Source organism: Bolinopsis microptera, chromosome 3, assembly GCF_026151205.1.
Source record: "Bolinopsis microptera isolate Bmic1 chromosome 3, MBARI_Bmic_1.0, whole genome shotgun sequence".
NCBI classification, from domain to species: domain Eukaryota; kingdom Metazoa; phylum Ctenophora; class Tentaculata; order Lobata; family Bolinopsidae; genus Bolinopsis; species Bolinopsis microptera.
This window is the reverse complement of record NC_087074.1, coordinates 15,856,358-15,883,922: the sequence shown is the minus strand read 5'-3', so window position 1 is coordinate 15,883,922 and position 27,565 is coordinate 15,856,358. Positions and strand designations below refer to the sequence as shown.

General features: G+C 37.0%; 2 protein-coding genes across 2 annotated transcripts; one reads left to right on the top strand and one right to left on the bottom strand.

Annotated features, from left to right (window-relative positions):
- Positions 1–882: 882 nt before the first annotated feature.
- Positions 883–27,473, top strand: LOC134812195 (polyphosphoinositide phosphatase-like). The gene is made up of 17 exons (XM_063819437.1): positions 883–1,031; positions 1,926–2,177; positions 2,362–2,504; positions 2,721–2,860; positions 3,218–3,376; positions 3,503–3,581; positions 3,772–3,847; positions 4,040–4,245; positions 6,407–6,633; positions 7,017–7,171; positions 9,372–9,564; positions 9,799–9,923; positions 10,153–10,346; positions 25,839–25,926; positions 26,103–26,220; positions 26,453–26,620; positions 26,833–27,473. Exons 1-17 carry the CDS (start codon positions 900–902, stop codon positions 27,036–27,038), a joined length of 2,661 nt encoding a protein of 886 aa, XP_063675507.1. The 5' UTR covers positions 883–899; the 3' UTR covers positions 27,039–27,473.
- Positions 12,225–24,981, bottom strand: LOC134812383 (glutamate receptor ionotropic, kainate 2-like). The gene is made up of 7 exons (XM_063819779.1): positions 24,175–24,981; positions 22,719–23,986; positions 21,857–22,576; positions 17,581–18,027; positions 13,027–13,122; positions 12,609–12,803; positions 12,225–12,247 (listed from the first exon to the last, which is right to left on the bottom strand). Exons 1-7 carry the CDS (start codon positions 24,978–24,980, stop codon positions 12,225–12,227), a joined length of 3,555 nt encoding a protein of 1,184 aa, XP_063675849.1. The 5' UTR covers position 24,981.
- Positions 27,474–27,565: the final 92 nt, after the last annotated feature.

Genomic DNA, 27,565 nt, shown 5'->3' with positions numbered 1-27,565 from the left:
AATTACATTTTCTCTGATTCTGATTATGTTCATATAAAAGAAAAATATAGCTCTTGTTTCGAAGCTCCAACAACGAAAGTTGAGTTACCTGATGGGACCACTCATAGTATAAAGAGTACATATCTGAGCGACTGTACTGAGTATTTTAGTACAGAAACTCTACCCAACATGGTTTATAAGTCTATCATGGCTTCAAATATTCATACCAGGAAACATTTGTTTTCAAGTATCATCTTATCTGGAGGCAACACAAAGATCAATGGACTACCTGAGAAGTTAAGAAACAGACTAGATGAAATCGTTGGTAAACGTCACAAAGGTTTGAATATAAAAGTTGTTGCACCACCTGAACGTCTCTACTCTCCCTGGATTGGAGGTTCAATTATTGGATCACTTTCATGTTTTATGGGTAAGGATTTATCCAGGGAAATGTATCAAGAATGTGGTCCAAAAGCTATTCATGAGAGGTGCATTAATCCAGCAGACTCAATCCAAAGTTAACATCCATTACCTAAAACTGACTTTAAGCTGAAAGAAGAGGGAATGAAACGAGTGATTGATGATTATTTTTGATATTTTTTCCAAAATACAGCACTTTTTTGTATTTATGTAGCTTTCTTCAAAACAATTAACATTTTATACAGTAATGTAAATTTAACAATTGATATGAGATGACTGGGGTGTAGATTTTCTGTAAAATATGAATGAACCATTGTGTTTTAGTGTAATAATTCTGACTTTCACTATAGATATTTTGTATCATTATTATATTATCGAGGCTTGTAAGAAACAATAAATTAATTTATTACAACTAAGACTTAATCATTTTCGGTTTCATTTTTGCACTAAAACCATATTAAAACCATATTATCTAACATTTGACAGCATTTAACGATGACATGATAGAAAAGCCACGACTGCAGTTACCAGCTGCAGCTGTAACTATTCAAAGACTAGCTGTTTACGAAACTAAATCCACTTTCTACATCGTTGGAAATGACAATGAAAACTCTGTTTTTCGTCTTTTGAAGGTATTTACAAGTACAGGGTGGGCCAAAAGTCAGTACCCATACGTTGGCCTTAATAGCCCCGCCGTGTTTTATATTTGAGAGCTGTTGCTTTGCAGATGGCATACTTTACCTACTGGTTCGAGGATTCCGTCGTCAAAATTTGAAAATTCGAATATTTTAGACCACGCCCATTCAATATTAAAACACCTATATTGTTTTCTCTGAACATGCTGAACGCCTAATTTTTTCAGAGACGGTAGATTATCAAATGTTGCATATGATCTCCAAACATGAGGCAAAACGGATTAGAAATGACGAAGTAATCAAGCATTTTCTGTATCTCGTTAACAAAATTGACTGGGTGATTATGTGACACCGTGACACGACACCTTAATTGGGCACCCTTAACAATTCCCATAATGTTTAACGGGGTAGTTAACGGGGTCACCTTATCACGTGATTAGGTAAACCAATCACCTGATCACACGTAATGAATAAACTCGTTATGCTTCATATCTCGGTCATCTGAGAAGCTACAGTTCTAATTCTTTCAGGACAAACGCAATTCGAATGGCCAAACACAATTCAATAATATTGAGCTTGATCCGACTATCCAAACTATCAAATAAATATGAAAATGAACCTCCATTTGAAAAAAATGAACGCGAATATTTTTCGAGTTGACAAATTCCTCGAACCAGTGGTGGTACTAAGTCATACCAGAAAGAAGTATTTAAATTGGGCACTCAGTGACTGAGCTATTAAGGCCAACGTATGGGTACTGACTTTTGGCCCACCCTGTACATTAATAAACTGACCCTAACGAAAACGTTTGCCTGATCAAAAATAATATCATAGCTCTTTAATATCATACTATATTTATTTCCATATTCCTAACACTATGTTTTCTGCCAGATAAGTCGGTTGAACCCAAAGGAGCTGACCATTGACCATGATGGTAAACAGTACAGTAAGTCTGAAATGCAGACTATACTAAATGCAGTGGACGGTGATCCCAAAAAGAAAGTATCCAAGACGCCCCAGCTAAAGAAGTTGTTGATGGCGTTTGGGTTGCTGGGTTTTGTGAAGTTCACACAAGGTTACTACATGGTTCTTATCACACGGAGAAGGAAAGTTGCTCAGATTGGTGGGCATATTATCTATAAGGTAAGATTCAACTCTTTACTCACTCTTCAAAGTTTTAAATTTCAGTAGTTGAGTCGTTAAATTCTCGCTATATTTCAATTTGACTCCGAAATGTAGGTGGCTCGGTTTTAATTTGATCCTGAGTCGCTGTGATTTTAATGATTACAGCGACTCAGGATTGAGTTTTGAGTTTAACTGCCTGTAGATAGAAGACATAGCACTGACTGAACTGTCCCCGGAAAAAACTCAATCGAACAACAGTGCCGAGGAAAACAGATACATCAAATACTTTAACAGTCTCGACTTCTCAAGCAACTTCTATTTCTGCTACACCCTGGATATTACAAGGTGACGTCTTGTTTTTACTTTTCATTGTTGACAGCAATTAGGTATAGATTACTGTTATTTTGTACACCAAATGTTTGATATCTATGAAAGTAAACACTACTCAATTCACTGTGAGAAGAAATCATCTGGATTTAATTGAAACTAAGGCTCGATCTGAGAAACAAATCCAATATTTCTGAATATTCTCACTTATTGTAGATATTCCCAATATTTCAGGACAATACAGCAGAACATGGTCCCTGTACCGGTGGGTTGTGGGTCCTGTACAGACAGCTCCTGTGATCTGTGTTTGGTTGGAACGCGCTGTTATTCTAACTTTAATGAGAAGTTTGTGTGGAACATGCACATGCTTAGAGGTGAGGTTTACTTAAACTTTATAACTTAGAGGTGAGGTTTACCTAAAGTTGATAACTTAGAGGTGAGGTTTACTTAAACTTTATAACTTAGAGGTGAGGTTTACTTAAAGTTGATAACTTAGAGGTGAGGTTTACTTAAACTTTATAACTTAGAGGTGAGGTTTCCCTAAAATTGATAACTTAGAGGTGAGGTTTACTAGCAGATCTCTTAAACTCGATAAGGATTTAAGGAATTGTGGCATTTATGTTTGTTTGGAATTTTAAAAAATGTCATCCCTCAACTCAAATTGAAAATTTCAACATATTTATACTTATCCTGATTACTCACGTTACAAGTTATGTTAATTTGTTTACCAGGTGGAGGGTATATAGACAAAGTGGCTCGAGAGTGGCTAGTTCCACTTGTCTACGGTTTTATAAGCCAATCAAACATCTCGGTCTTTGGGAAGAGCATCTACCTGACTCTTATAGCTAGGCGATCCTCTAAATACGCTGGAACTCGCTTTTTAAAGAGAGGTTCGTGTGTGGCTACCAGATCTCTCTCTCTCTCTCTCATTTATTGTACTAGACTTTTTGTTAAATATTCTAAATGCCTTGGCATGGTACCAGAATGATAGCAGATGTTATTCTATTGTTTTACAGGTATGAACGAGTCAGGTGATGTAGCAAATGAGGTAGAGACAGAACAAGTGGTGCATGATGCTAGCTACACCAACCACAGGTACTTATTATCACACATGTTGTATAGTAGTGTATTATAGTAGTGTTGCGCTATTAGCTTATTCTAATTTATAATTGTTTGACATTTTTAGTATAATTTGCAGTACTGATCGTGAATTTAAAATATAACATTTCATGTCAGATGATTCATATCAATTTATCTGACATTTAAATAACTTTTTTAACACCAGGTTCCTAAAGATAACAGCTTACGTACAGTTGAGAGGTTCAGTACCTGCTTTCTGGCATCAGGATACTAGCACCATGGTAATTACATCAATATTATTTCAGTTTTATTACAGCCACTTTGAGTGTATAACTATTGGGAATTATATAATATTCATCTATAAGTACTTGATAACATTATGAAGTCTGATTTACACATTTATTTTGAAAGCTCCTGCTTAATAAACATTTCGTATCTCGTATACTGTTATATGTTTTAGACAACCCCTCCAGGTCCCGAAGCCGCCGATAGTGATCAGCCGGTCAGACCCGTACTTCAGCATTGCGGCGATGCACTTCAACACGCTCATGTCCCAGTACGGGAGTCCTATCTACATCTTCAACTTGGTGAAGAGTAAAGAGAAGAAGAACCACGAGAGACAGCTGACTCAGGTGCTGACTCAGACTGTTGGTTACCTCAACCAGTTCCTTCCAATCAAGTTAGTAACCTCAACCAGTTCCTTCCAATCAAGTTAGTAACCTCAACCAGTTCCTTCCAATCAAGTTAGTAACCTCAACCAGTTCCTTCCAATCAAGTTAGTAACCTCAACCAGTTCCTTCCAATCAAGTTAGTAGCCTCAACCAGTTCCTTCCAATCAAGTTAGTTACCTCAATCAAGTTTAGTTACCTCAACCGTGTGTGTAGTGTGTGTAGCTTACGTTGCAATTATCGAGCTCTCTTATCTTTTGTAACTTAGCGATAAGTTCAGTCTGCTGCTACCGCGTAGTTAGCCTTTGCGTGTGTACTTGTACATTATTATACAAGTACACCATGGAGGATGATCTGAATTTGACCCGATCTTAGAAGAAAATCAAGGATTTCAACTACGAAGAAAAGGAAGATGTAGAGGGCTGTGCTGATAGATGGTTCACTTCGATGGCAAGAGAACTGAAATTAGACAACTTCGAAATTCGTGGAGATATGGACCAAGAAATACTCATGTCTCCGTCTATCTATAAAAGGTATATGGCAAACTGGGTTATGCAAGCAGCAGACCTCGTACGACGGCAGAGTAGTCAGATGAGCGCTATGATGGAAATCGTTGAGTGCCTCAAGACGGAAGCACTAGCAGACAAGGAAAAGATGGTCAGGTTGCAGGACCAGTTGCTAGTGCAGAAGGACGAACAACTACAGTTGTTTAAGACGTCAGTTGAAGAGACAGTACAAACAACGGTGGAGACAGGGATTAAGAGCTACAGTGCAGCTGTACAAAAGAACAGCACAAGTGGCGCGGTCTGCAACAGTAAAATTCTGAAGAATGTAATGAAGAGTGTGGCTGCAGAGGAGGACAGGAGCAAGAATCTGATAGTGTTTGGACTGAAAGAAGAGGATGAAGAACAGCTTCCAGCTCTGGTAACCGCACTATTGGAGGAGATCGGGGAGAAACCTCATTTTGAAGCGACTAGAGTCGGCTGGAAGAGGCCAGGTATCACGGCTATCCGACCAGTCAAGATCACCGTCCCAAGCTCAACAGCAGTTCATCAGATTCTGATGAAAACAGGGAGACTGAAGATGGCTGATGCACACAAAAATGTATGGATCTGTCCTGATAGATCCAGTGAAGAGCGTGCAGCAAGGAAGAACGTGGTAACTGACCTGAAGAAGAAGAGGGCTGAACAGACTCATCTCGACCACTACATCCGTAACGGGAAGGTCTGTAGCCGGGTTAAGAAGGCACCATGATGACGTAATTCATGTTTCTCGGACACTGATCAGTATAATATGTACTTGTAGGGGTATTTTAAGAGTTTACGGACGTTATCTGTATTTGAGAGACAATTATATTATATACATACATTATTATTTGATTGTTTCACACTTTTCACATTTCATAATTTCATTACTAGGTGGAGGTGATGTTATTGAGACTTTGGGCGGCCAAAAAACTCCTGTTCCGAAAGTTGTCCTCTGTACTTGTTTCACTGACCCACGCTTTTTAGCATTTATACATTTCGGCCCATTTTATATGTTTGTTCGAATTGCTGTACATTTGTATACTTGCTATTTTGTAAAAGTTTCAAATCAAATCAGTTCCTTCCAATCAAGTTAGTAACCTCAACCAGTTCCTTCCAATCAAGTTAGTAACCTCAACCAGTTCCTTCCAATCAAGTTAGTAACCTCAACCATTTCCTTCCAATCAAGTTAGTAACCTCAACCAGTTCCTTCCAATCAAGTTAATAACCTCAACCAGTTCCTTCCAATCAAGTTAGTTACCTCAACCAGTTCCTTCCAATCAAGTTAGTTACCTCAACCAGTTCCTTCCAATCAAGTTAGTTACCTCAACCAGTTCCTTCCAATCAAGTTAGTTACCTCAACCAGTTCCTTCCAATCAAGTTAGTTACCTCAACCAGTTCCTTCCAATCAAGTTAGTTACCTCAACCAGTTCCTTCCAATCAAGTTAGTTACCTCAACCAGTTCCTTCCAATCAAGTTAGTTACCTCAACCAGTTCCTTCCAATCAAGTTAGTTTGAAACTTTATATCGCATTTTAAATACCAGTATCTGTAATATTGTGTAATATATATAATTTAGTTTTACAGTCACCGAATTATCAGCAAATGATAGACTATACAACTAATTTAAACTAATCTATGATACTCAGACACAAGATAAGGTACTGTGGGTTTGACATGTCCAAGTACTCTAAAACTAAAGATAAGAGACACAACGTGATGGAGAAGCTGGAGGAGATCGCCAAGAACACCTTCAAGAACACAGGATTCTTCCACAATGTCAACATAGACTCTTACCCTGATCAGATAAGAGGTTTTTTGGACGGAGTGGGACAGGACAAGTATGCAGAGACTGCTAAAGGGGCTTATCAGACAGGTAGGAATGTGCTAGGACGCTAAAACACCGTGTATAGTCCTTCAACTATCTTAAACGTAGTATAGTAGTAGTATCTTAAACGCTCGCTAATTTATATACTTGGCTAATATTAAGACGTCTCCTTATGATTAAAACATGACATCTCCTTACTTTTACGATATCTCCTAATTTTCAGGAGCAGTAATACCTTCTCATTTTCAGGGGCAGTAATATCTCCTAATTTTCAGGGGGAGTAATACCTCCTAATTTTTAGGGGCAGTAATATCTCCTAATTTTCAGGAGCAGTAATACCTCCTCATTTTCAGGAGCAGTAATACCTCTTCATTTTCAGGAGCAGTAATACGTCCTCATTTTCAGGAGCACTAATACCTCCTTATTTTCAGGAGCAGTAAGAACGAACTGTGTGGATTGTCTTGACAGGACTAACACGGCTCAGTTTGTGTTGGGGAAGGTAGCACTGGGACATCAGCTAATGGTACTAGGAGTTATTATCTCACCGGAACTGGACGATAACACTCCTTGTATACACTCACTAGAAGTAATTATAACACTCCTTGTATACACTCACTAGAAGTAATTATAACACTCCTTGTATACACTCACTAGAAGTAATTATAACACTCCTTGTATACACTCACTAGAAGTAAGTATAACACTCCTTGTATACACTCACTAGAAGTAATTATAACACTCCTTGTATACACTCACTAGAAGTAATTATAACACTCCTTGTATACACTCACTAGAAGTAATTATAACACTCCTTGTATAAACTCACTAGAAGTAATTATAACACTCCTTGTATACACTCACTAGAAGTAATTATAACACTCCTTGTATAAACTCACTAGAAGTAATTATAACACTCCTTGTATACACTCACTAGAAGTAATTATAACACTCCTTGTATACACTCACTAGAAGTAATTATAACACTCCTTGTATACACTCACTAGAAGTAATTATAACACTCCTTGTATACACTCACTAGAAGTAATTATAACACTCCTTGTATAAACTCACTAGAAGTAATTATAACACTCCTTGTATAAACTCACTAGAAGTAATTATAACACTCCTTGTATACACTCACTAGAAGTAATTATAACACTCCTTGTATAAACTCACTAGAAGTAATTATAACACTCCTTGTATACACTCACTAGAAGTAATTATAACATGATAGACGTAATTGAAAAGTTTGAGTCCACCATAGAGACTTCTCCGAGTTTGTCGTCTACCTCTAACACCGACACGACAAGTACAACGGAGACCTCCAACCAGGATAGAAACACCGGCAAAAGACTATTCAGTTATGTTAAAAGATCAGGCGCATCTTTGCGGAGAAGACTCCTCAACCCACAATTGCACGCAGAGGATAACACTGTAACAAAAACAGAACCTTGCCACCAAAGAAATTGTAAGTGTTGTGCAATGATAGGAAGTGAAAAGTGTTATTGTATTAATGGAGTCAAGATAAGACAAGCTCCAGGGACCTGTTCTAGCTACAACATAGTCTATATATTCATTTGTAAATTATGTCCATCTCCTTTCTGCTATGTTGGACGTACCATTAGGACTTTGCATGAAAGAGTAACCGAACATAGAGCTAACTATTATAAATTATTGAAAGACCCTTCCTTAAAACATAGTGATGATTTTTTATCTGATGATAGTGACACTTACAGTTTAGCAGCTCACCTAATAGACTCACATAACCTTTCCAATAGACCTGATTTTGATGCTTCTTATAATGTTTTTATCCTAAAGAATTCTAGTCCTAGTAATTTAGAAGTTAACGAACATCTACTTATACAAAAACTCAGAACCTTGAAACCTTATGGTATTAATTCATGTGATCCTTTTGGTATGCCACTTTTATTTGAGAATAAAACTTTTGATAATGGTCCTTAAATTATTTCACCCTTAATGCAGGGACTAGTATATTTTTTCCGACTAGTTGGGGCCTCACAACCCCCCATACCCGAGTGCTTCCCATTCCATTTTTGAGAGTTTGGCTTCTTTTTACAGCTAACATCCTTTAGTTCAAATTAAAATTTTCTGATATAATTGGAGTATTAACCCTTATCTTTATTAGGTACTGAAGATGTCCGAAAATGTTTTACCAATGATGTTATAAAGATTTTGTTGGAATTTTTAAACTCATTCGTTGTCTGACTGTGGGAACTATTGATTCTTGATCTGAGTAATTATAACACTCCTTGTATACACTCACTAGAAGTAATTATAACACTCCTTGTATAAACTCACTAGAAGTAATTATAACACTCCTTGTATACACTCACTAGAAGTAATTATAACACTCCTTGTATACACTCACTAGAAGTAATTATAACACTACTTTTATAACATGTTCTACCGGTAGGGCATATTTAAAATTTCTATTGCATCAAAGTTTTCTCCGGATATTCTGCTTCCAGTACCTTGATGGCGACTTGTGTCACTCTCATCGACCTCACTGATTGGTCACTGGTCAAATTTTCAGTCAAAATTGCGAAATTTTGGTCAAGGGGACGGCAGAAAAGCTCCTCTTCAAAAATCTTCCAAAATCTCTTTTTATATTCTGATGATTTTCAGTTTATCAAAGCTTTCTTTGGGAATTCAACTTTGGAGATGGTGAACTTCTTATCCGTATATTTGCCTTCAAGCAGCCCCCTCCCCACCCCCCCCCCCCCCCCCCCCCCCCCCTCCCCCCCCAACTATAACACTCCCTTCAGGAGATATATGAGGATCACGGGGACACAATGGCTCTACAATACGGGGGTTCACAGCTAGTTCACAGAATACGAGGGTACCGCAAAGACAACCCCTGGACCTCTCACTCATACGATATACTCAACACAGTGTCCCGTTATTACCGCAACGCTTTTACAGACTACGAGAAACAGAACGCTATCAACTTGTTCTTAGGTTAATGCAGTAAATGTAGTGTTAGGTTAATGTAGTTCACTTTATTACTCGTTCTTAGGTTTTAAATGTAGTTCACTTTATATTACTAATTTTTCACTTTATTACTAATTTTTAGAGCGAAAAAAGATTATTAATTTTTCATTTAATAATAATTTAAAATTAGGTGTATCTATTTATTTAGTGGTATGTTCTAATGGTATGTAAACTAGCCATTTAACCCATGGAATGTTACAGGTATGTATGAAGTGGGAAAGTCAGCAATGTCTCTGTGGGACCTAACTTCAGACCACTACTTACACCACCTTCCTAATCTGCACTCTTCCAATCCTTACACTTCATGGTGGGACCAGGGTGTCTGGGTTAGTGCTTATTGTTATTATATCCTATATACACGTGATGTCCATATAAGGAGCGGGTACTTGGAGTGGTGAGGCGGTGCTCAGACAGCAGTATACCAGGCAAGGAGGTTGTATATTTCTGGAACCTAACCAAAAGCTCAATTATGTAGTCCTTTAAGACATAAACCATCCATTGAAGTGATTGTGATAAGTTAGTAGTACTGTTAGTTTGATCTATTACCCTTGTCAGGAGAGTTTGCCACTAGCCTCAACCATAACGAGCTGGCACAAGACCCTGAGTGTAATTGACACACAGTACAGAACGTTAAAAGAGAGTGAAGCTGATATGGAGCTAGTTGCACGTGATGCCCATATATGGAATGAAGCTGACATGGAGCTTCCTCTTAAGACAGTTACCAGCCACTTCTTTGACGAGCTGTACAGGTAATATAATAATAAAGTAACACTAATTGTAGTCTTACTGCTAGTATTCAGGTAGTCTGGGATAGAGAGCGGTCCTTATATGGGCATCACGTGGTGAGAATACCCGTGAAGATATAAGATGGTGCTCTCAAATTCCTGGAATTTGATAGATACTACATACATATAGTATTTACTTGGTACTATAAATTCGTGTGAATTGAAACTCGTATCACGTATGATGACACTTCAGAACTATTAAATAATTCAAATTGCAAGTGTGCGCTAATTGATCACGTGACTACTGTATATTATGAACGTATCTCTTATGTACGTGATGTTAAATGTGGTCACATGACTAAATGATCGTGTATGTGTCACGTGACTAACAAACTCTAATTAAGTCATACTCATATCTTTAGAAATCATTAAAACGTCATCCCTAATATCATTCACACTCAACTATCTTGAGTTAACAATAAACATCCTAAAGATATTATAAGTCTACAACGAAGATCAGTAAAACATATTAAATGGCAATTACTTAAATACTAAAACATAAAACGTGTTTATACATATCTTTAGTACATAAACATAATATACTTGAACTATATTTTATACATAATTAAAATAATTTTCTCCATAAAATACGATTCAAGGCAATATGTCTCAGTTCAGTCAAATCTTTTGCATTATTTAATTTTTTACTTCTTTTATTAAGGTCACTCAAAATAGTTTTTAAAAGTTTACTTTTACTGCCAATACTACCCTTCATAGTTAGCATATTACTAACAGCAAAGGCAAGAGCTAACTAGTAACTGCCTTTGCTGTGTTTATAAATGTTTATAAACACAAATGTGTCTCACAGTGATGGAGTTCTGCATCTTTTTCCAGGGTATTCATTCAATGAGGCTGATCGTTTCTGATTCTGAAATGGTGATTTTATTTTTTAGTGACATATTATATTTGGTATATATAATATATATGGTTCTATATATATAATACTACATAGTTTCTGGTAATCAGCAAAGTTAATGTTAAGAATGCAAAAGTAAATTTGATAACAGTCAAATTACAAATAAGTTAAACAATAACAATGTGTGTATCAACAGTTGAAGGATTTTTCAGGAATTCAGAAAAATAGAAGAACACAGGATATCATAAAAGTACTTTAAAAAGTGGACATTTTTTCTAACCTTAAATTCTCAATAATTGGTTGCCAACATTCGTATAGTCTTTTTGCAGCATCGTGTTTGTTCCTGGGGTTGGTTATTATTAGATTTAATTTAGGATACATTATCATTTGACGTTTTCAAGATCTTCTCGCTTTTGCCATTTGAACTGGAAAGCGCCAGATTTCTGGTAGGTTTCTAATATTTGCTTGACTATATTATCAAGTGTTAATGTTGTTAGATTGAGCTGGATTCTACCTACGTCACCTCACAATAGTATTAAGTGTACCAACTCAAATTAATAATAGGTACCTACCGTAATTGTAGTACCTGAAAATAGGGTAAAAAACGAACACAAAGAAGTTCGCTTTTGTGTTATGGCTGGGTTAATTTCAACAGCTTAAAATATATAAGCCTGTATATAATGTTAATATTTATTGGATATTGATTGAACAGTTTTGTTTAAATAAGTCAACAAAAAGAATATTCTTCCGCTTTTTGTACCCCCACCTTAGTGCCCTATTAGTGCCCACTGCCCTCAGCTCATCAAACACTTCACATCGTGTCTTGTCAGTTCAACAGTTCGTTCCCGCTGCGCTAGGGTCTGAATTCTGAAATAAATTGCTTTACTATTAGAGCTTTTCATTATAAATAAAAACGAGGTCTCCATGTTATAATAACATTGCATTAAAACTTTGTTAAATCTTTGATTTTAAATTGATTTTAAATTCTATTTTGCTTTTTCAAATGAACCTGAATAAAGAAATTAGGTTGTTACTGTTCCCTGTGTTGAGATCTCAGGGCAGGTTACCTCGATAACTTTTCCGGAGGCTTCTGGAGACTGAATTTCTGTCGTCATACTTATTCACTAAGGACACTCTGGTGTAAATTAACTTATTAAGATATCTAAGTTAGAATGCCGTATCGTCATCAGCTGTAGTTTTTATTCAATTAGTCTTCTATAGTAATGGACTCTTCCCCCTATTTTATTTTTCCCCCCTTAGCTTTCGTCGGTTCTGATGAGATCTTTTGCCTGGCTGTATGAAATATAAAGGGTTTAGTAATCCTTTTGTGGTGATGCTATGGTTATTTAGCATTTTTACTGTTTCAATACCTGGATGTAGACACTCGGGTTCTTTAAATTGGAAAATAAATTCCGTTCCTGAGTTGCAGGTCACCTCGCTGCTCCCTTTATTGAGAGCTCCAGAGTCCGAGCATGTCACTTCCACCACAGTTCCTGGGATTACTGGGAACTGTGTTGTTGTTCTGATCGTAGTTGACCACTCATCTTTCAGTCCCGTGCAGCTCACTGTAGATATATCATATTGAATCACGTTGACCTGATTAATTTGGTTGTGTGATACAATAATTATAACCGTTATTTTAACAGTTCTATCCGGCACGATTATATTTCCTTTCCCAACCCGAACCCTTTCAAGCAACCAGCTCTAACATAACTATACCATTGCTTGCTCAGGGGTCCGAGTCTCAAATACTGTGTAACAATAGTATAAGCTTCTAAGTTATCTTACCACAGGCAGTTTTGTCAGTGTTTGATGTCCGTCCTGCGTCACATGTGTCACATCTTGTCATATCTTTGTTCTTGTAGCTTCCAGCTGGACACTCAGCTGAAAAATAAGGAAGTAGTTAGAACATAATGTGATATAAAATATAGAAATATAAATAATACAGAATGCCCTAAATTACCCCCTGGTCCTTAGATAAGAATCCTTACCACACGCAGTCCTCCCTAAGTTTCGTTCCTGGCCAGGGTCACAAGCTGTACACAAGGCTGCTCCTTCTGAACTGATCATATTATCAGGACATTCTACACACGTGTTCATGTCAATATTCTTGTAGCTTCCAGGTGGACATGATTCTGAAGAAATTGGAAATCTTTAAACAGCAGATCGTTTGAATCACCATATTGAAAAGTTATTTTAAGTACAATTTATATTCTCGATTTTTGAACAAGTGAAGCTCCTATTCTTTTAACATGTACGGCGTACGCACAATCATGATTGTTAAAGGGGTCACAATTTTGAGTATGTATCATATTCATATTTCATAGTTTTAACAACTATACGAACAAGTTTTTAACTAACCCTTTCGGCTTTCAAGCAACCAGCTCTAACATATCATAATGTGATATAAAATATAGAAATATAAATAATACAGAATGCCCTAAATTACCCCCTGGTCCTTAGATAAGAATCCTTACCACACGCAGTCCTCCCTAAGTTTCGTTCCTGGCCAGGGTCACAAGTTGTACACGAGGCTGCTCCTTCTGAACTGATCATATTATCAGGACATTCTTCACACGTGTTCATATCAATATTCTTGTAGCTTCCAGGTGGACATGATTCTGAAGAAATTGGAAATCTTTAAACAGCAATTCGTTTGAATCACCATATTGAAAAGTTATTTTAAGTACAATTTATATTCTCGATTTTTGAACAAGTGAAGCTCCTATTCTTTTAACATGTACGGCGTACGCACAATCATGATTGTTAAAGGGGTCACAATTTTGAGTATGTATCATATTCATATTTCATAGTTTTAACAACTATACGAACAAGTTTTTAACTAACCCTTTCGGTTTTCAAGCAACCAGCTCTAACATATCATAATGTGATATAAAATATAGAAATATAAATAATACAGAATGCCCTGAATTATCCCCTGGGCCTAAGATAAGAATCCTTACCACACGCAGTCCTCCCTAAGTTTCGTTCCTGGCCATGTTCACAAGTTGTACACAATGCTGCTCCTTCTGAACTGATCATATTATCAGGACATTCTTCACACGTGTTCATGTCAATATTCTTGTAGCTTCCAGGTGGACATGACTCTGAAGAAATTGGAAATCTTTTAGCAGCAGATCGTTTGAATCACCATATTGAAAAGTTATTTTAAGTACAATTTATACCCTCGCCTCGGCTTTTGAACAAGTGAAGCTCCTATTCTTTTTACATGTACACACACTCATGATTGTTAAAGGGGTGACAATTTTGAGTATGTATCATATTCATATTTTTTTTAATGTACAAACAAGTTTTTAACTAACCCTTTCAAGCAACCAGCTCTAACATAACTATGCCATTGCTTGCTCGGGGGTCCGAGTCTCAAATACTGTGTAACAATAGTATAAGCTTCTAAGTTATCTTACCACAGGCAGTTTTGTCAGTGTTTGATGTCCGTCCTGCGTCACATGTGTCACAGCTTGTCATATCTTTGTTCTTGTAGCTTCCAGCTGGACACTCAGCTGAAAAAACACAGATTGAGAAGTTTTCATGGCTTGAAGCCATTTTCAAAGTGGCTGACTTCAACAAGTCCAACAATTGGTTTCTATGACTAATAATCATATCACTAGTACAATCCACCCGGTTCTGAATTGACTCAGATTTAAGGACCCCATCGTAACCCTTACCCCAATCTCACACTTGCCGGGTCTTGACAAGAATACTTACCACAAGCACAATCTGAGTTTGATTCTTTGCTAATGTTACATCGTTCGCAGAACTTTTAAAAAAAGTATGTGCGGCTATAGTTGTCATTTTAAAATTGTAATATATTACTTTGCCGAACTTTATTTGAACGGACATTGATTGGACGCTGGAGGCCCTAGCTTTTATTTTAATGTCCGTTCAAATAAAATGTGTACAAGTCAAACTTCTTTAACAGTTTTCCCAAAAGTGTTCCACTACGAACTTATTGTCCAGAACATGACTACATTTAAAACTTAACAATAGTATAAGCTTCCAAGTTATCTTACCACAGGCAGTTTTGTCAGTATTTGTTGTCCATCCTGCGTCACATGTGTCACAGCTTGTCATAGCACCATCCCGATATGTTCCTTCTCCACACAGCTCTGAAATTATAACGGTACAAATTGCACTGGTTTCTGGACGATAAGGAAATCGTTATATAAGTACATTTCAGTCGTGATACAGAACTGAAAAATAAGGAATAGAAGTAGTTAGAACATAATGAGCTATAAAATATAGAAATATGAATAATACAGAATGCCCTGAATTTAATAAAACAAAAGTTAGTAAAGCAAAAGTTAAATTTATTACCAATTATTCAATCAATACATATCATAAATTCTAATATATTGGAAACACAATGCAGAATGGATGTCTTAAACTACCCCCTGGGCCTAAGATAAGAATCCTTACCACACGCAGTCCTCCCTAAGTTTCGTTCCTGGCCAGGGTCACAAGTTGTACACAATGCTGCTCCTTCTGAACTGATTGTGTTATCAGGACATTCTTCACACGTGTTCATATCAATATTCTTGTAGCTTCCAAGTGGACATGACTCTGAAGAAATTGGAAATCTTTTAGCAACAATTCGTTTAAACTACCTTATTAAGAAGTTATTGTGAGTACCAATATCATCGGTTTTCATTTTATAGCTCATTTAATTCAAATTTAAAACATAACAATAATATTAAATGTAAGCTTTAAAGTTATCTTACCACAGGCTGTTTTGTCAGAGTTTGGTGTCAATCCAGCGTCACATGTCTCACAGCTTGTCATAGCATTATTCCGATATGTTCCTTCTCCACACGGCTCTGGAATTATAACATTACAACTGCCAAATCGTAGTTGAAGATAAGAAAATCGTTATTATCTTACTTATAATTCAGAGAATTCTTTTTGTAGAATGTATGTCTGTTCGACCGCCCACGTGCAAATCAGACGAGAAATAGGAAGTTGCGTAGTTACCATGGTAACGATGATTGTTACACGCACGTGCACGTGCAATGATTGTTTTAACGTCATTTTGATCAGTTTTGTTGATATTACGCTGTGTTTAGTACTTTAGTACGAGCAACATTTCAATTGGCTGTATCTTCGGTTGTGTAGGATATTTTTTGATGCGATTTAAACTTACTAACAAAAAATACTATCAATATTAGCTTCCTCCCTGTGACCACGGGTTTTCTAGTAATTATATAATATAAGTACTAAAGAACAGTTCAGATGTGTTACAATAACATTAGATTTAAAACAATATGTGAAAATAGAATTATTACCAAATACCACCCAGACTCTTATGGTTCTTGTATTTTCGTACCACAAATTTGCCTTCTTGATTCTAAGCCCAATACTAATTCAAATTGTTATCAGTCATTAGGGTTATCGCTAAAAATTCGCCTCATCAACAAACTATGAAGCACATTGCACAATGCACATACTGTTTAAACTCTGCAAAATAAATATTGAACCAAACCAGTTTTGAGTTTGTTTGGTAAAATACCTTACTGTTTATGTTCAAGATGTTTTGTAAAAACATCAGTTTTCAATTGACAATTGTTTTAACCTTTAGTAGCTGAAAATTAAATGACTTTAAGAAATTAAATGGCTTCAAAATTAAATGGCTTCAAAATTAAATGGCTTGTTTTCATGATGCAATGTCTACTACGAAATATGCAATATTTCTAAATTATAGTTAGCTATTTTGCAATCTGCTATCGCCAATATGATTATAACTCTGCCTTCAGTGAAAGAATGTGATTTTATCTCATTCGGAGAACAGTAATTGATAACATTTTGACCACTTCATTGAGTTACTAGAAAACCCGAGGTCACAGGGAGGAAGCTAATAGTATTTTTTGTTAGTAAGTTTAAAAACGCGTCAAAAAATATTCTACACAAGTACACAACTGAAGATACAGCCAATTAAAATGTTGCTCGTACTTAACACAGCGTAATATCAACAAAACCGATCAAAAGGACGTTACAATAATCATTGTACGTGCACGTGCGTGTAATAACCCTCGTTACCCTGGTTACTACGCAAATTCATATTTTTCGTTTGATTTGCACGTGGGCGGTCGTACATAATTATAAATAATTCTCTGAATTATAGTAGAGATAAGATGAATAACAATATGCTAACTATCCTATATCCCATATCCTATATATTATGTGTTATATTATGCTAAATAACACACTTGAAATTTAGACAGAAAACACGTAATCACGAGCTTACGAGAGAATCAGCAAGTTAGTTTATTTATAAATTAAAGTTTAAATTGTTACTTTGTTAAACCAATGCTTGTTGTTATTAGTCACCTGGTTGTGGTCGGTAGTAATCAGATGCTGTGTCGGCGTTTAAGAACTCTATTTTTGTCACGTCTCTGTTCCAGTACGTGCTCCACTTACTGTCACTACACGTTGCTTGAGAGAGCAGTTTGTTGAGCACCTCCACGTCGTTACAGTGTATCACTACTCTAACACCTGCAGTTCTGGTTAGAGTGATACGCCACACATTGTCAGAAGCAGAGGGGGGATTAACAGGGAGGATAGTGTAGGACATGCTGCACCAGTTGAGATAGTATTGTGGAGTAGAGCCGGCGAAGTAGAGCCAGACTGCTCCTGCTCCTACATTCTCTCCCCCAGCAGAGTCGAACGACACATACACCCTATCGCCATCCCCCTGCACACTATTAGTTTTTACTTCTAAAGGTGTCGACTCAAGATCCCACTCTATTTTCACCCCACGTTCGACTGATAACCAACCTGTTAATTGTACATATGTTTAACTCATAACTACTGAGCAACGATTTATGAATATCATGAATTTAAAGAAGAGGTGTTCTAGCAAAATTGTAAAGGAATTGTAAGACATAGTTTATTCTCAGAATTTAAGGGCCCGACTATATTATGACTGTTGTCACCACGACTGTTGTCACCATGACTGTTGTCATAGTGCGGTCAGATGTAATCCCAACAGGCACGACAGTCATGACCAGAGGCACGTAGTGTGTTTAGAGGGCGTGCCAAGGATACGTGACAACTCCTCAGGCACGTCGGGCACGTTTTTTCAAAAGCCGTGCCTAGCTAAAAATCCGTGCCTGACGTGACTGTAGGCACAGTTTGTTCAGTACTCGTGCCAACTGTCATGAGATAATAATTCTTATAATTATCAACTTAATTTTTGGCGGCTATGACTTTAATAAAGGCCCTACGGTTTACTTTTTTTACAAGATGGTTTGTACAGTGGGGAGACGTATATTATCTTATATTGGTTCTTTTTGTCAAGAAACTGAGAAAAATTACACTTTTAACTACATCCGATTTAGCATAGTACTTATCATGTTTCTTCTTGTGGATTGACAATTTCATGACCTTCTCAGTCTGTGCTGGAGCAATACCGGCCATAATACTACATATTAATGCTTTTCATACAAAGTTACAACGAATTCTTCGAGTAGTGCATCCTGGGTTTGGACAGGATATGCCCGCTTAAAATATTTCCATTACGTTACATTACATAATTCTCAATAAATATAATAGATTTGTAGTGCTGCAATTAGTTTAAAACTATAGTACCAACGGCCCGAAACGACAATTTTTGAATTTTTAAATCAGTGATCCGGATGCAAAGTTTTGGTAAAATTAAAATTATTGGTTAAAGACTGTTTGTGCTGTTTTACAAATTAAAATTGCCAATATATATTATATATGGCACCCCACTGTACTATATTTAAATTTTTGTTAGGACAATCCTTGTTGTCATGATTTAACTATTTGTGGTCTGGTTTTTTGACGATTTTTCGAGGTCTAAGATTTTTAAAATAGAATAATAAATCCCTGATATTTGGGTTAATTCTAACTCTCCAGAATAATAAATGTTTAAAGGCCTATCTCAAAATTTTGCCAAGACAATCTCTCATAATTTATCCTTAGAACATATCCTAAAAGTTTGAGAATGATTGCTCAAAAAATGTAGGAGAAGATAGATTTTTAGACTCGAATTTCAGGGCACGAGATCAAAAATTGCTCGGGAATACAATTACACACAAGCGCTGAAGCGCTGACCTTTTACCAGCGATAATTTCTGCTAGGAGGAATATTTTTCTATCGGATTAAATGCATCTGATAGATATCACTCCCCTCTAGGAAATGCCGAGAAGGAAATGGCTCTACGCTGTAAATAGGACATCTGAAGGCGGCGCCCCTGTCTGTAGTCAATAGCTGTAGAGTTGAACAAGGGCTCAAGGGGCAATAATTTGCAAAATCACGCTTATCCAATTTATTATAACTTTGCACTTTATAGTTATACTTAACTTACCATTTTCGTCAACAGCAGAGGCTCCCCCAATGAACACAGTCATGATCAAGATGGTCAAGATGTCCTTGGTGCTGACCAGCTGTGAACGTTTTGGGAACCCAATGGTTCACCTTCATCTTGTAAACGAATAAAGTAGGCTTTCGCACGCCTTCTTCGGTTGAGCTATTGAATTGGACGCAAAAGCAAAGGGTTGAACTAAGTTGTGGTGACCTTAGACAGAGCTTGCTCTCAGTATCACGGCTAATGGACCGCAGATCGTTCGCATTAGTCCTGGACACGTACTAGCAATCCACCAATTATTGCTACGATGGGCTAATGTTCGACTAACTATTACGCAGAAGGTTAGTTCCTAAAATGCTAATGCTATTCAAAGAGGACGCTAGTAGCCAGATCATAGTTTTAAGCATCTATTTCTAGAAAACAACGTACCCAAGAGCTCTCAGCTTAGGACAATATTGTCGGGACGGCGCCAAACTCTCTCTCCACCGAATTAAAGATCGATGTTTAAGAAAGAATTATAAGCCTATTGTCAAGAACTAAACGGAGGCTTTAACACGGCTTCATCGGCCGTCTGGTCAAATAATATAGTGTGGAGCTGCTGAATTGAACGTCTAGACAAACGGTTGATCCAAGATGACGTGGTGATCGTATAAGAGAGCTTGCCCTCATGGCTAATAATATTGGCTAATGCTACAGCAGATGCTAATCGGATATTTACTAACTATTGCCCTGAGCCAATCCTTGTCTTCTTAACTCTGAGAGCCCTGGTTGGTGGGATGGCTCTATTTTAAGGTACGATATGGGCTAATGGTAGACTAACTCTGCAAGGAAGAGATGTAAGAAAATGACAAGTGTTGCGTCCCTAAAGCTGTGATGTTACTCAGTAAGGTCACCAGTAACAAGGTCATAGTTTTAAGCTTATATTTTAAGTAAATGATAACAGCAAAATATGCACCCACACGCTCTCAGGTCAGACGTTTCTAAGCATACAGATCAGACTTTGAGCAAAGATGCCATAGCAAGGAATACAAGGAATACAAGGAATACAAATTAAGATAATAACAATATCATAAGATTTAGATTTAATTATTAATATAATTTACTAAAAAGAAAAAGAAAGATTTTGAAAATAAATATTTTGTTTACAGTTCCCTTGTTAATGCTTGTGCCAGGCCTTTGCACTCGTTGTTGCGCGAAAATACGCCAAGAAACTAATGTATTACTGTTACAGTGTTTAGTGAAAGCAAATACAAAATGAATTGGTACAAGATAGCGCTGGTACAGTAATTTTCATGTACTGGCCAGAGAGTCGACGAATTTCTTGCGGTTGTTAATACACGTAGTAACAAATCTAGCAACGACTCTCGTGAGGTGGACTTGACTTTCGTTCGTGATTAATTCAATGATTTCACTGTAGTTGCTGATGAGTTTGTGGACGTTTGCTCCAGGGACGACAGTGTGAAGAGGATAAGATGTCGCAGATGGTGTGTTTGGATTTGATATGATTGACTGGATCTTGTCTAGGACTTTTCGCCTCGATGTAGCGTTACGATCACAATGGAATATGGATAAGGAAGTGATCTTCATTTTTAATGATACCAGAACATGAATAATGTTATAGTCTGTGAAGCCTGAGACATCTTAAAATGTCATGAGTATAACTTACTCCAACAATAATACTTTGTATCATGATATCAGAATATTGACTTCACAAGCCACAGCTGAGTGGAGCAAATAAATTTCAATCAGGTTTCATAATTTCATGATATTTTGTACGTTTATTTACTCAGCAAAACAACTCTTGAGATGACTCAAGCTATTTTAAAACAATCATTATCTTTTTTAACCATATTATACTATAATTTAACTACACACTCATAAACAGAAATTGAGAACTACAAATATTTTCATCCGAGGAGCTTCACCTAAATATAGATAAAATTAACCACTTTTACATCTGATCTTAAATGTCATGTTATGAACCACCAACTTTTCGGCTTCCTCCCAGTTGGAGGTAGGATGCATTATATTGGTGGAAAAATTGAATCCTCAAAATGTCTTCCATACTCTATATTGTAAGCCTAACTATCAGCGTTCAATAAAACTCTCAATACTTCAGATAGAAATGTTGGGAATTATCTCTTCCTTATGAAGAAGGCAATTGCTTACAAGTTACAATTATTTTCGAATCATGGTCTTCAACCCTTTTGTGGCTTCTTCCAAACCACTCTTCGATGACTTCACGATACTTATATACTATTCTTCTCCACAAACATTGCCAGATACTCTTCCTCATTTTTATACTGTCTAAGCGGGAAACGTACAGTATTTCAAATAACACCGTGACAAAAGCTATTACAGCTCCAACACCTAAAATAAGGAACAGTCCCGCTAAAATGGGGATACCAAATTTAGCATCACTGCCAACCGAAGAAGAACAAGTCGATATGTTCTCATCAGCGGAGTTATACCATTCGTCAAATTTGGTGGTAAACCAACCTTTCTCACGGTATTGTAGGAACATGCTGTTGATGAGTGCTGAATATGGTGAATTTACTTGTGTTCCAAATGCCCACTGGTTGTTGAACTTGCCTGTTTTCGTAAGTGCAGCTTGACAGTCTCCCCTGAAATTGAAAGTAAGCACAGAGCTGTCATCAATGAAGACAAAACCACCTTTTTTAACTCTTGCAATGCCTTCATCTAGATTTTCCAATCCGACTCCACTGGTCACAATTTTATTGTATGTGTTATCCTCATGATCAGACATCATGGTCTGAAGATTGCGATCATTTATAAGTCCCCACTTATAGTCTCCCTGGTTCAACAGATCGTTTAGTTTGGTAATTGTTGCGGTAGAACGATCCAGCGTCAGATGGGCAGTTAGATTTGCCGTGTACATTGAGGTGAGAATCATGATGAAGAGCCACCACATGAAAAGAAGGAAGCGTCCAGACGGTGCAGTAGGAAGTGTGTCAGTCCCCTGCAGAACAAAACCTGAAAAACAGTGTACATCATAATAATATGCTACATATTATAGCGGTCTATGGTCGTGCTGAATTATTTATTGATACCACTAATACAAAGTTGAAGTTCTCTGATCATGTTGAATCATAAGTTGAGTATTCTACAATCGAACCTGTTCCAATAAGCCATGTTGAGTTGTAGTAAGAGAGCTCGTTCATCTCATCGTCCTTCTCCACTTTTTCCACCAAACAACTATATTTCTTCGTGTCAACAAACCTACACTTCTCAGCCACTTTTATTTCTCTCCTTAGCACACATTTGGCACATGGACAACTCTGCATAGCGTGGATAGTCCTGCCATATTTTCCGAAAGGAGAGAACTTACTGAAAAATGTGGTTAAAAGAGCGATCACCAGGATTAGGCCAATGATACTTATCCACACTGATAACTCGAAGGGTTCCAGGAAAAAGAACATGTTCGATGAACTTTTGGAAGTCTTAGTATGAACAATGAACGCAGCCTGATCCTCATAGAAAGAAGCAGTGTAGTCAATGTATTTTGACCGCTCAGTATTTATTGACACAGCTATGGTCAAGTCTGTTTTTCTGTCCAGAATGTCTCTAATCATTCCATTCCATTCTTTTGTTTCCTTGTTCCAGCCACCAAATTTATTATCTGCCGGCTGAACATATTCGTACGTGAAGTTTAGGTCTTCCTGAAGTTTTTGGAAGATATCAGGATTCCAGCCGTACCAGCAGTCAGGACTAGAATTATTACCACATTTCTCGTCGAAAAACGCAATCGGTGGTTCTGGAACTATGCCGATTCGAAGGTGATAGCCAGTGAGCATGTTCCCTATTCCACTGGGAGGTGAGTACTTACCGCCACTAAATAGAACATCTTGTCTGTCAACCCAACGTGATACTGTTTCGTCTTTACCAAGGTTAACAAGACCACTGGAATTTTCCCATTTCCCAATCTTCTCAAAGCCCTTTTCTTGGAAGTTCAATATGTCATACGTCGGAATGACCACCCCAGAGTTGTCATATGCTCCGTTTTGGAAATTCTCATCAATCTTGCTGAAGAGTTCTTCACCACCAACCCAGTAAGAAGGTGATTTACAGCTAACAGACGGAGAGTTGTCCCATTCACCTTCATCAAGCTCTTTTAGAGAGGAATGGACGATTTCTAGACCCATAGAAACTTTCACCGATGACATGCGCAAATCCGAGGATCTACCACCACTCATAATGTATGCATTTGCCAGATCGTTGTATTGTGTGGAACCTTTTCCATAGTGAGGCAGCGTTCCTATCAATCCTTGATAGAAGGAAGGGTAGGACAAGTCATCATAGGCCATTGTTTCTGGTTTAGATGTGATCGCATCTGTCGTTATCCAGACAAATGATTCCTCCATCAAGCCCTTTCTTTCGGCTTCCCTGAAAATAGATAATTGTGCTTAATTTAGATTCAGTTATTCGATCAAACAAGTAAAATTATATTATGTGGTTCAATTATTGCAAAGTTAAGTTTAAATCTACCAGCCTGCTGATAGACTCTCAGTTTCGGCTAAAAAGGATTCACAAAAAATGTTACATACAAGCAAATAAGCCAAAAAGTATCTCACCTAAATATAATTTTTGCGAACTTTCCATCACAGTTTAGGACAATAACCTTGGCTATCGAATCTTTGATCAGTTGAAGCTCTTTTTCAAAGAAAGAAGAATTTTCTGAATCTGACAGATCCTTTCTTACATCAAAATGTTGGATGTCCCTAATGCTGAAGTTGTCATCTTGTGAAGCCAGATATTGCAAGTTCACGATGCTGTTAATCCCGTAATCGTCTGCCGATGCCAGAATTGAGAATTGGTACCAATTGTACTCCTTCAACAAGTCGAATATAGCTTGACTCTGATATACGTCTGATGGTGAAAGTGCCAGTTCAAAGTTTTCCTTAGAGGGAGATTTGAGAAAAGGATTCGTAGCCACCGCAGCAACAAGTGGAACATGAAACTGACTTGCCAAATTCACCTGAATCGCCGTTAAAGTTGAATCGGACCCAGATATGATAGCCACAACATTTTCATCAATAAGTTCACAAACACTGTTCATGAGGTTCAGGTATATCGAGTCATGGTATCGTTCTACCAGTTGCAGTTTGGTGTTGGATTTGTTTTGTTTTGAGATGGTGTATTGGGCGAGGCTTTTGATGGCATTGGACTCATCCTGCTCTTCGGAGTTCAACAAGAGACCAACTTTGTATGGTTGCCCAATCGAGGTTACTATAAAAAATAGGATATAACGAAGAAGCCCAGACATAACTCCTGTAGAAATACAGATATAACAACTATTAGCTGGTAATGGGTGATCAACCGTGTTGATGAGATAATATACAATATCTGGATATCTGAATTCTAGTGGGGGATGAGCCATATTTCCTGACACGTGACAATTATTCATGGGTTTTATTGGCCAAGTGTGGAAGATGATTTATTGCTGTCGAGTGTCGCGTGATCTAGATAGTTAATTACAGTAGAGAATCACAGATAACTACTGCTGGTTATCGTTCGTTCTATTGATAAATGAAATGGTGACGACTTAAAACAAAAGATTAAAACAATATTTAATCAAAATCATTCAATTAGCTAATTACAATATCCGGGTTGAAGTTGACTGGAACATTCCAATCCACAGCTTGTTATTTTACACCGACAGTAAACTGAATCTATAGTAAACTATGCAAACTAATAAAGTTTACAATTTATAAAATGTTAAGCCTCATCTCGGAGAACACTGAGGAGACTGCAAATGTTCCAATGTAATGTTGAGATTTCCTAATTTTTCAATATTTGGCACGTTATCAATTCATTATCATAATATCAAAATCTTGTTTTCTTTTTTCAGAACCATTTCAGACAGTTACTCAGCAAAATAATTCTTGAAGTAACTCATATGACTTATTATAACAATCATTGTTTGTTTTGACCGAATATTCTAAAAAATATAATTCTCATTTAATTAGGTTTACAACTACTCATAAAAATAACAATGTAGCAACATCAGACGTGTTACAAGTTTCAATACATGGTATCAAAACACACGAATTAGTGTTGAACTATCTATCAAATTCCTTCCGGGATATTACCAACGGCTCTATCAGTCTATACCGCGACCGTATCCCGGCTAGTTTCATTCAATATCTGGGATTATGACGTCATAATCACCAAACATTGAGCTAAAACAGTTTTTTATCTTTAACTTTGGAAATTATAACCGAATTTTATATTTCAGGCCGACAATGCTGACCTCGTTCGAGGAGCATTATTGTCTTTTCATGCCGTCTACTGCAAAGGAAGCTGGCCTCTGTTCTCCTTTTAGTGTAAGTAACTTACTTCTTTCTTGATTTTTAGCTGGATTAAATATTTTCTTACTCTGTTAATGCAGGTTCTTACACCACCTTTGTCAGTTTGTTGTCACGTGTTCAGACGACCCACCAGTTTGTCCGGTTTAATCTCCCCCCTCCGCCCAAATGACCTGTACAAATCCCCTTTTCAGCAAGTCCGACCTAAAGTGATGTCAAGAAGTCTGAGTGTCCGAACAAAGCCAGTATCATCCTATCTTAACAAACAGAACAATACCGACTCTGACTCCACCAGCGACTCTGATTTCTCTGGTAATTTTAATGAAATTAATGTGCTTGTATAGTGTAATTATAAATTATAATCCATATGGATAGAAACCGTGTGCCAGAGAACCATATTACAGCGGTTCTCAACGGTGGAAATATTCAGCAAAAAAAACAACTCATTTCACCTCAAAAACAGATCTTTTCAGAAAATATCATTTCTTTTATATATGTAGGAATCATAGGAAGTTTTATTGATATATAACACCTTGTTAATCAGATGAAGAAGAGTCGTTGGGAGTTGTTAGTGAGACAGCAGAAACAGAAAGCTCGTCAAGTCCGACCCCCAACATTCTGCCAGTTCTAATAATTCCGGCTCCAAATCATTACGATAAGGAATTGTACCGACAGTATTCTGCTGACAGCACCTACTTGCAGCGGGGGCTAGGTAAATTATTTTATTAATTTATAATTCATTTTCGAATTTATTTCTAAATTGATTTACTTATTGATTTGTAAGTTATTTTCTGTAAGGATGGTATATAATTATTGCTTTATTGTCTATTATGAAATTTCTCCGCCTTCCTACCATTTTGTCCATACTGGTCCACCGAGGATGTGTTTGTTTATACCTTCGGCTAAAATCATAATATATTACAGGGAATTTTAGTTTGTCGGCTCCGTCGTTGGTGCGCAATGACTATCGCAAAGCACGGATACGCCCCGCACCTGTAGCAGACTCTTACATCTCTCCCAACACTCGACTACTATACGCCAAACAAACACGTGACATCTCTTTAGCCAGTGATACTGCGCAGTTCTATTCCAAATATTGCTCCTTTGACACTAGCACTTTGGTCGCTTAGAGAAACCGCTACTTATAGTTCAGTGAAACTATAAATTTCTAGAAAATGTAGAGTAAAATTGTGATTTCTGTGAACAATCCTTGGTCTTAGTGAAGCCTTGGAACCTTTGACCTTTCTTCAGATATTGAGCAATATATCTTAAAACTTGGTATGTAATTTGAAAGCAGTAATTGTCTGATTCTGAATATAGTAGAGTGTTATTCATTTTATTGGTAGAAACTTCATTTAGTTTTTGATTTTACTATATCTAAAGAATTTAAGTTTATCTATTTATTGGTTAAACTGCTGGCAGTTTTCACTCTTTGAAGGACACAATATACTGGTGTTTTATTTGCCGCACAGATCTTTTTATTTCAGATTTTTGTGAGTGACTTTGATTTTTGTGTAAATTTATCCTGTATTTAACAATTTCTTGGATTTAATATCGTGATGAAACATATTGTCTTCTTTGTTAACTGGTCTTTGAGTACTAGCCACTAGGACATCTAATTTACAGCAACTTATTAATTTGTCTTATACCGTAGACA

Coding starts and splice junctions, on each gene's coding strand:
- LOC134812195 (XM_063819437.1), top strand. CDS start 900: ATGATAGAAAAGCCACGACTGCAGTTACCAGCTGCAGCTGTAACTATT. Junction 6,634..7,016: donor TAAAGGGGCTTATCAGACAG/GTAGGAATGTGC, acceptor CCTTATTTTCAG/GAGCAGTAAGAACGAACTGT. Junction 7,172..9,371: donor CTTGTATACACTCACTAGAA/GTAATTATAACA, acceptor CACTCCCTTCAG/GAGATATATGAGGATCACGG.
- LOC134812383 (XM_063819779.1), bottom strand. CDS start 24,980: ATGGCTCATCCCCCACTAGAATTCAGATATCCAGATATTGTATATTAT. Junction 13,123..17,580: donor TTACTACCGACCACAACCAG/GTGACTAATAAC, acceptor CTTATTTTTCAG/CTGAGTGTCCAGCTGGAAGC. Junction 12,248..12,608: donor ACCCGAGTGTCTACATCCAG/GTATTGAAACAG, acceptor TTCTTTATTCAG/GTTCATTTGAAAAAGCAAAA.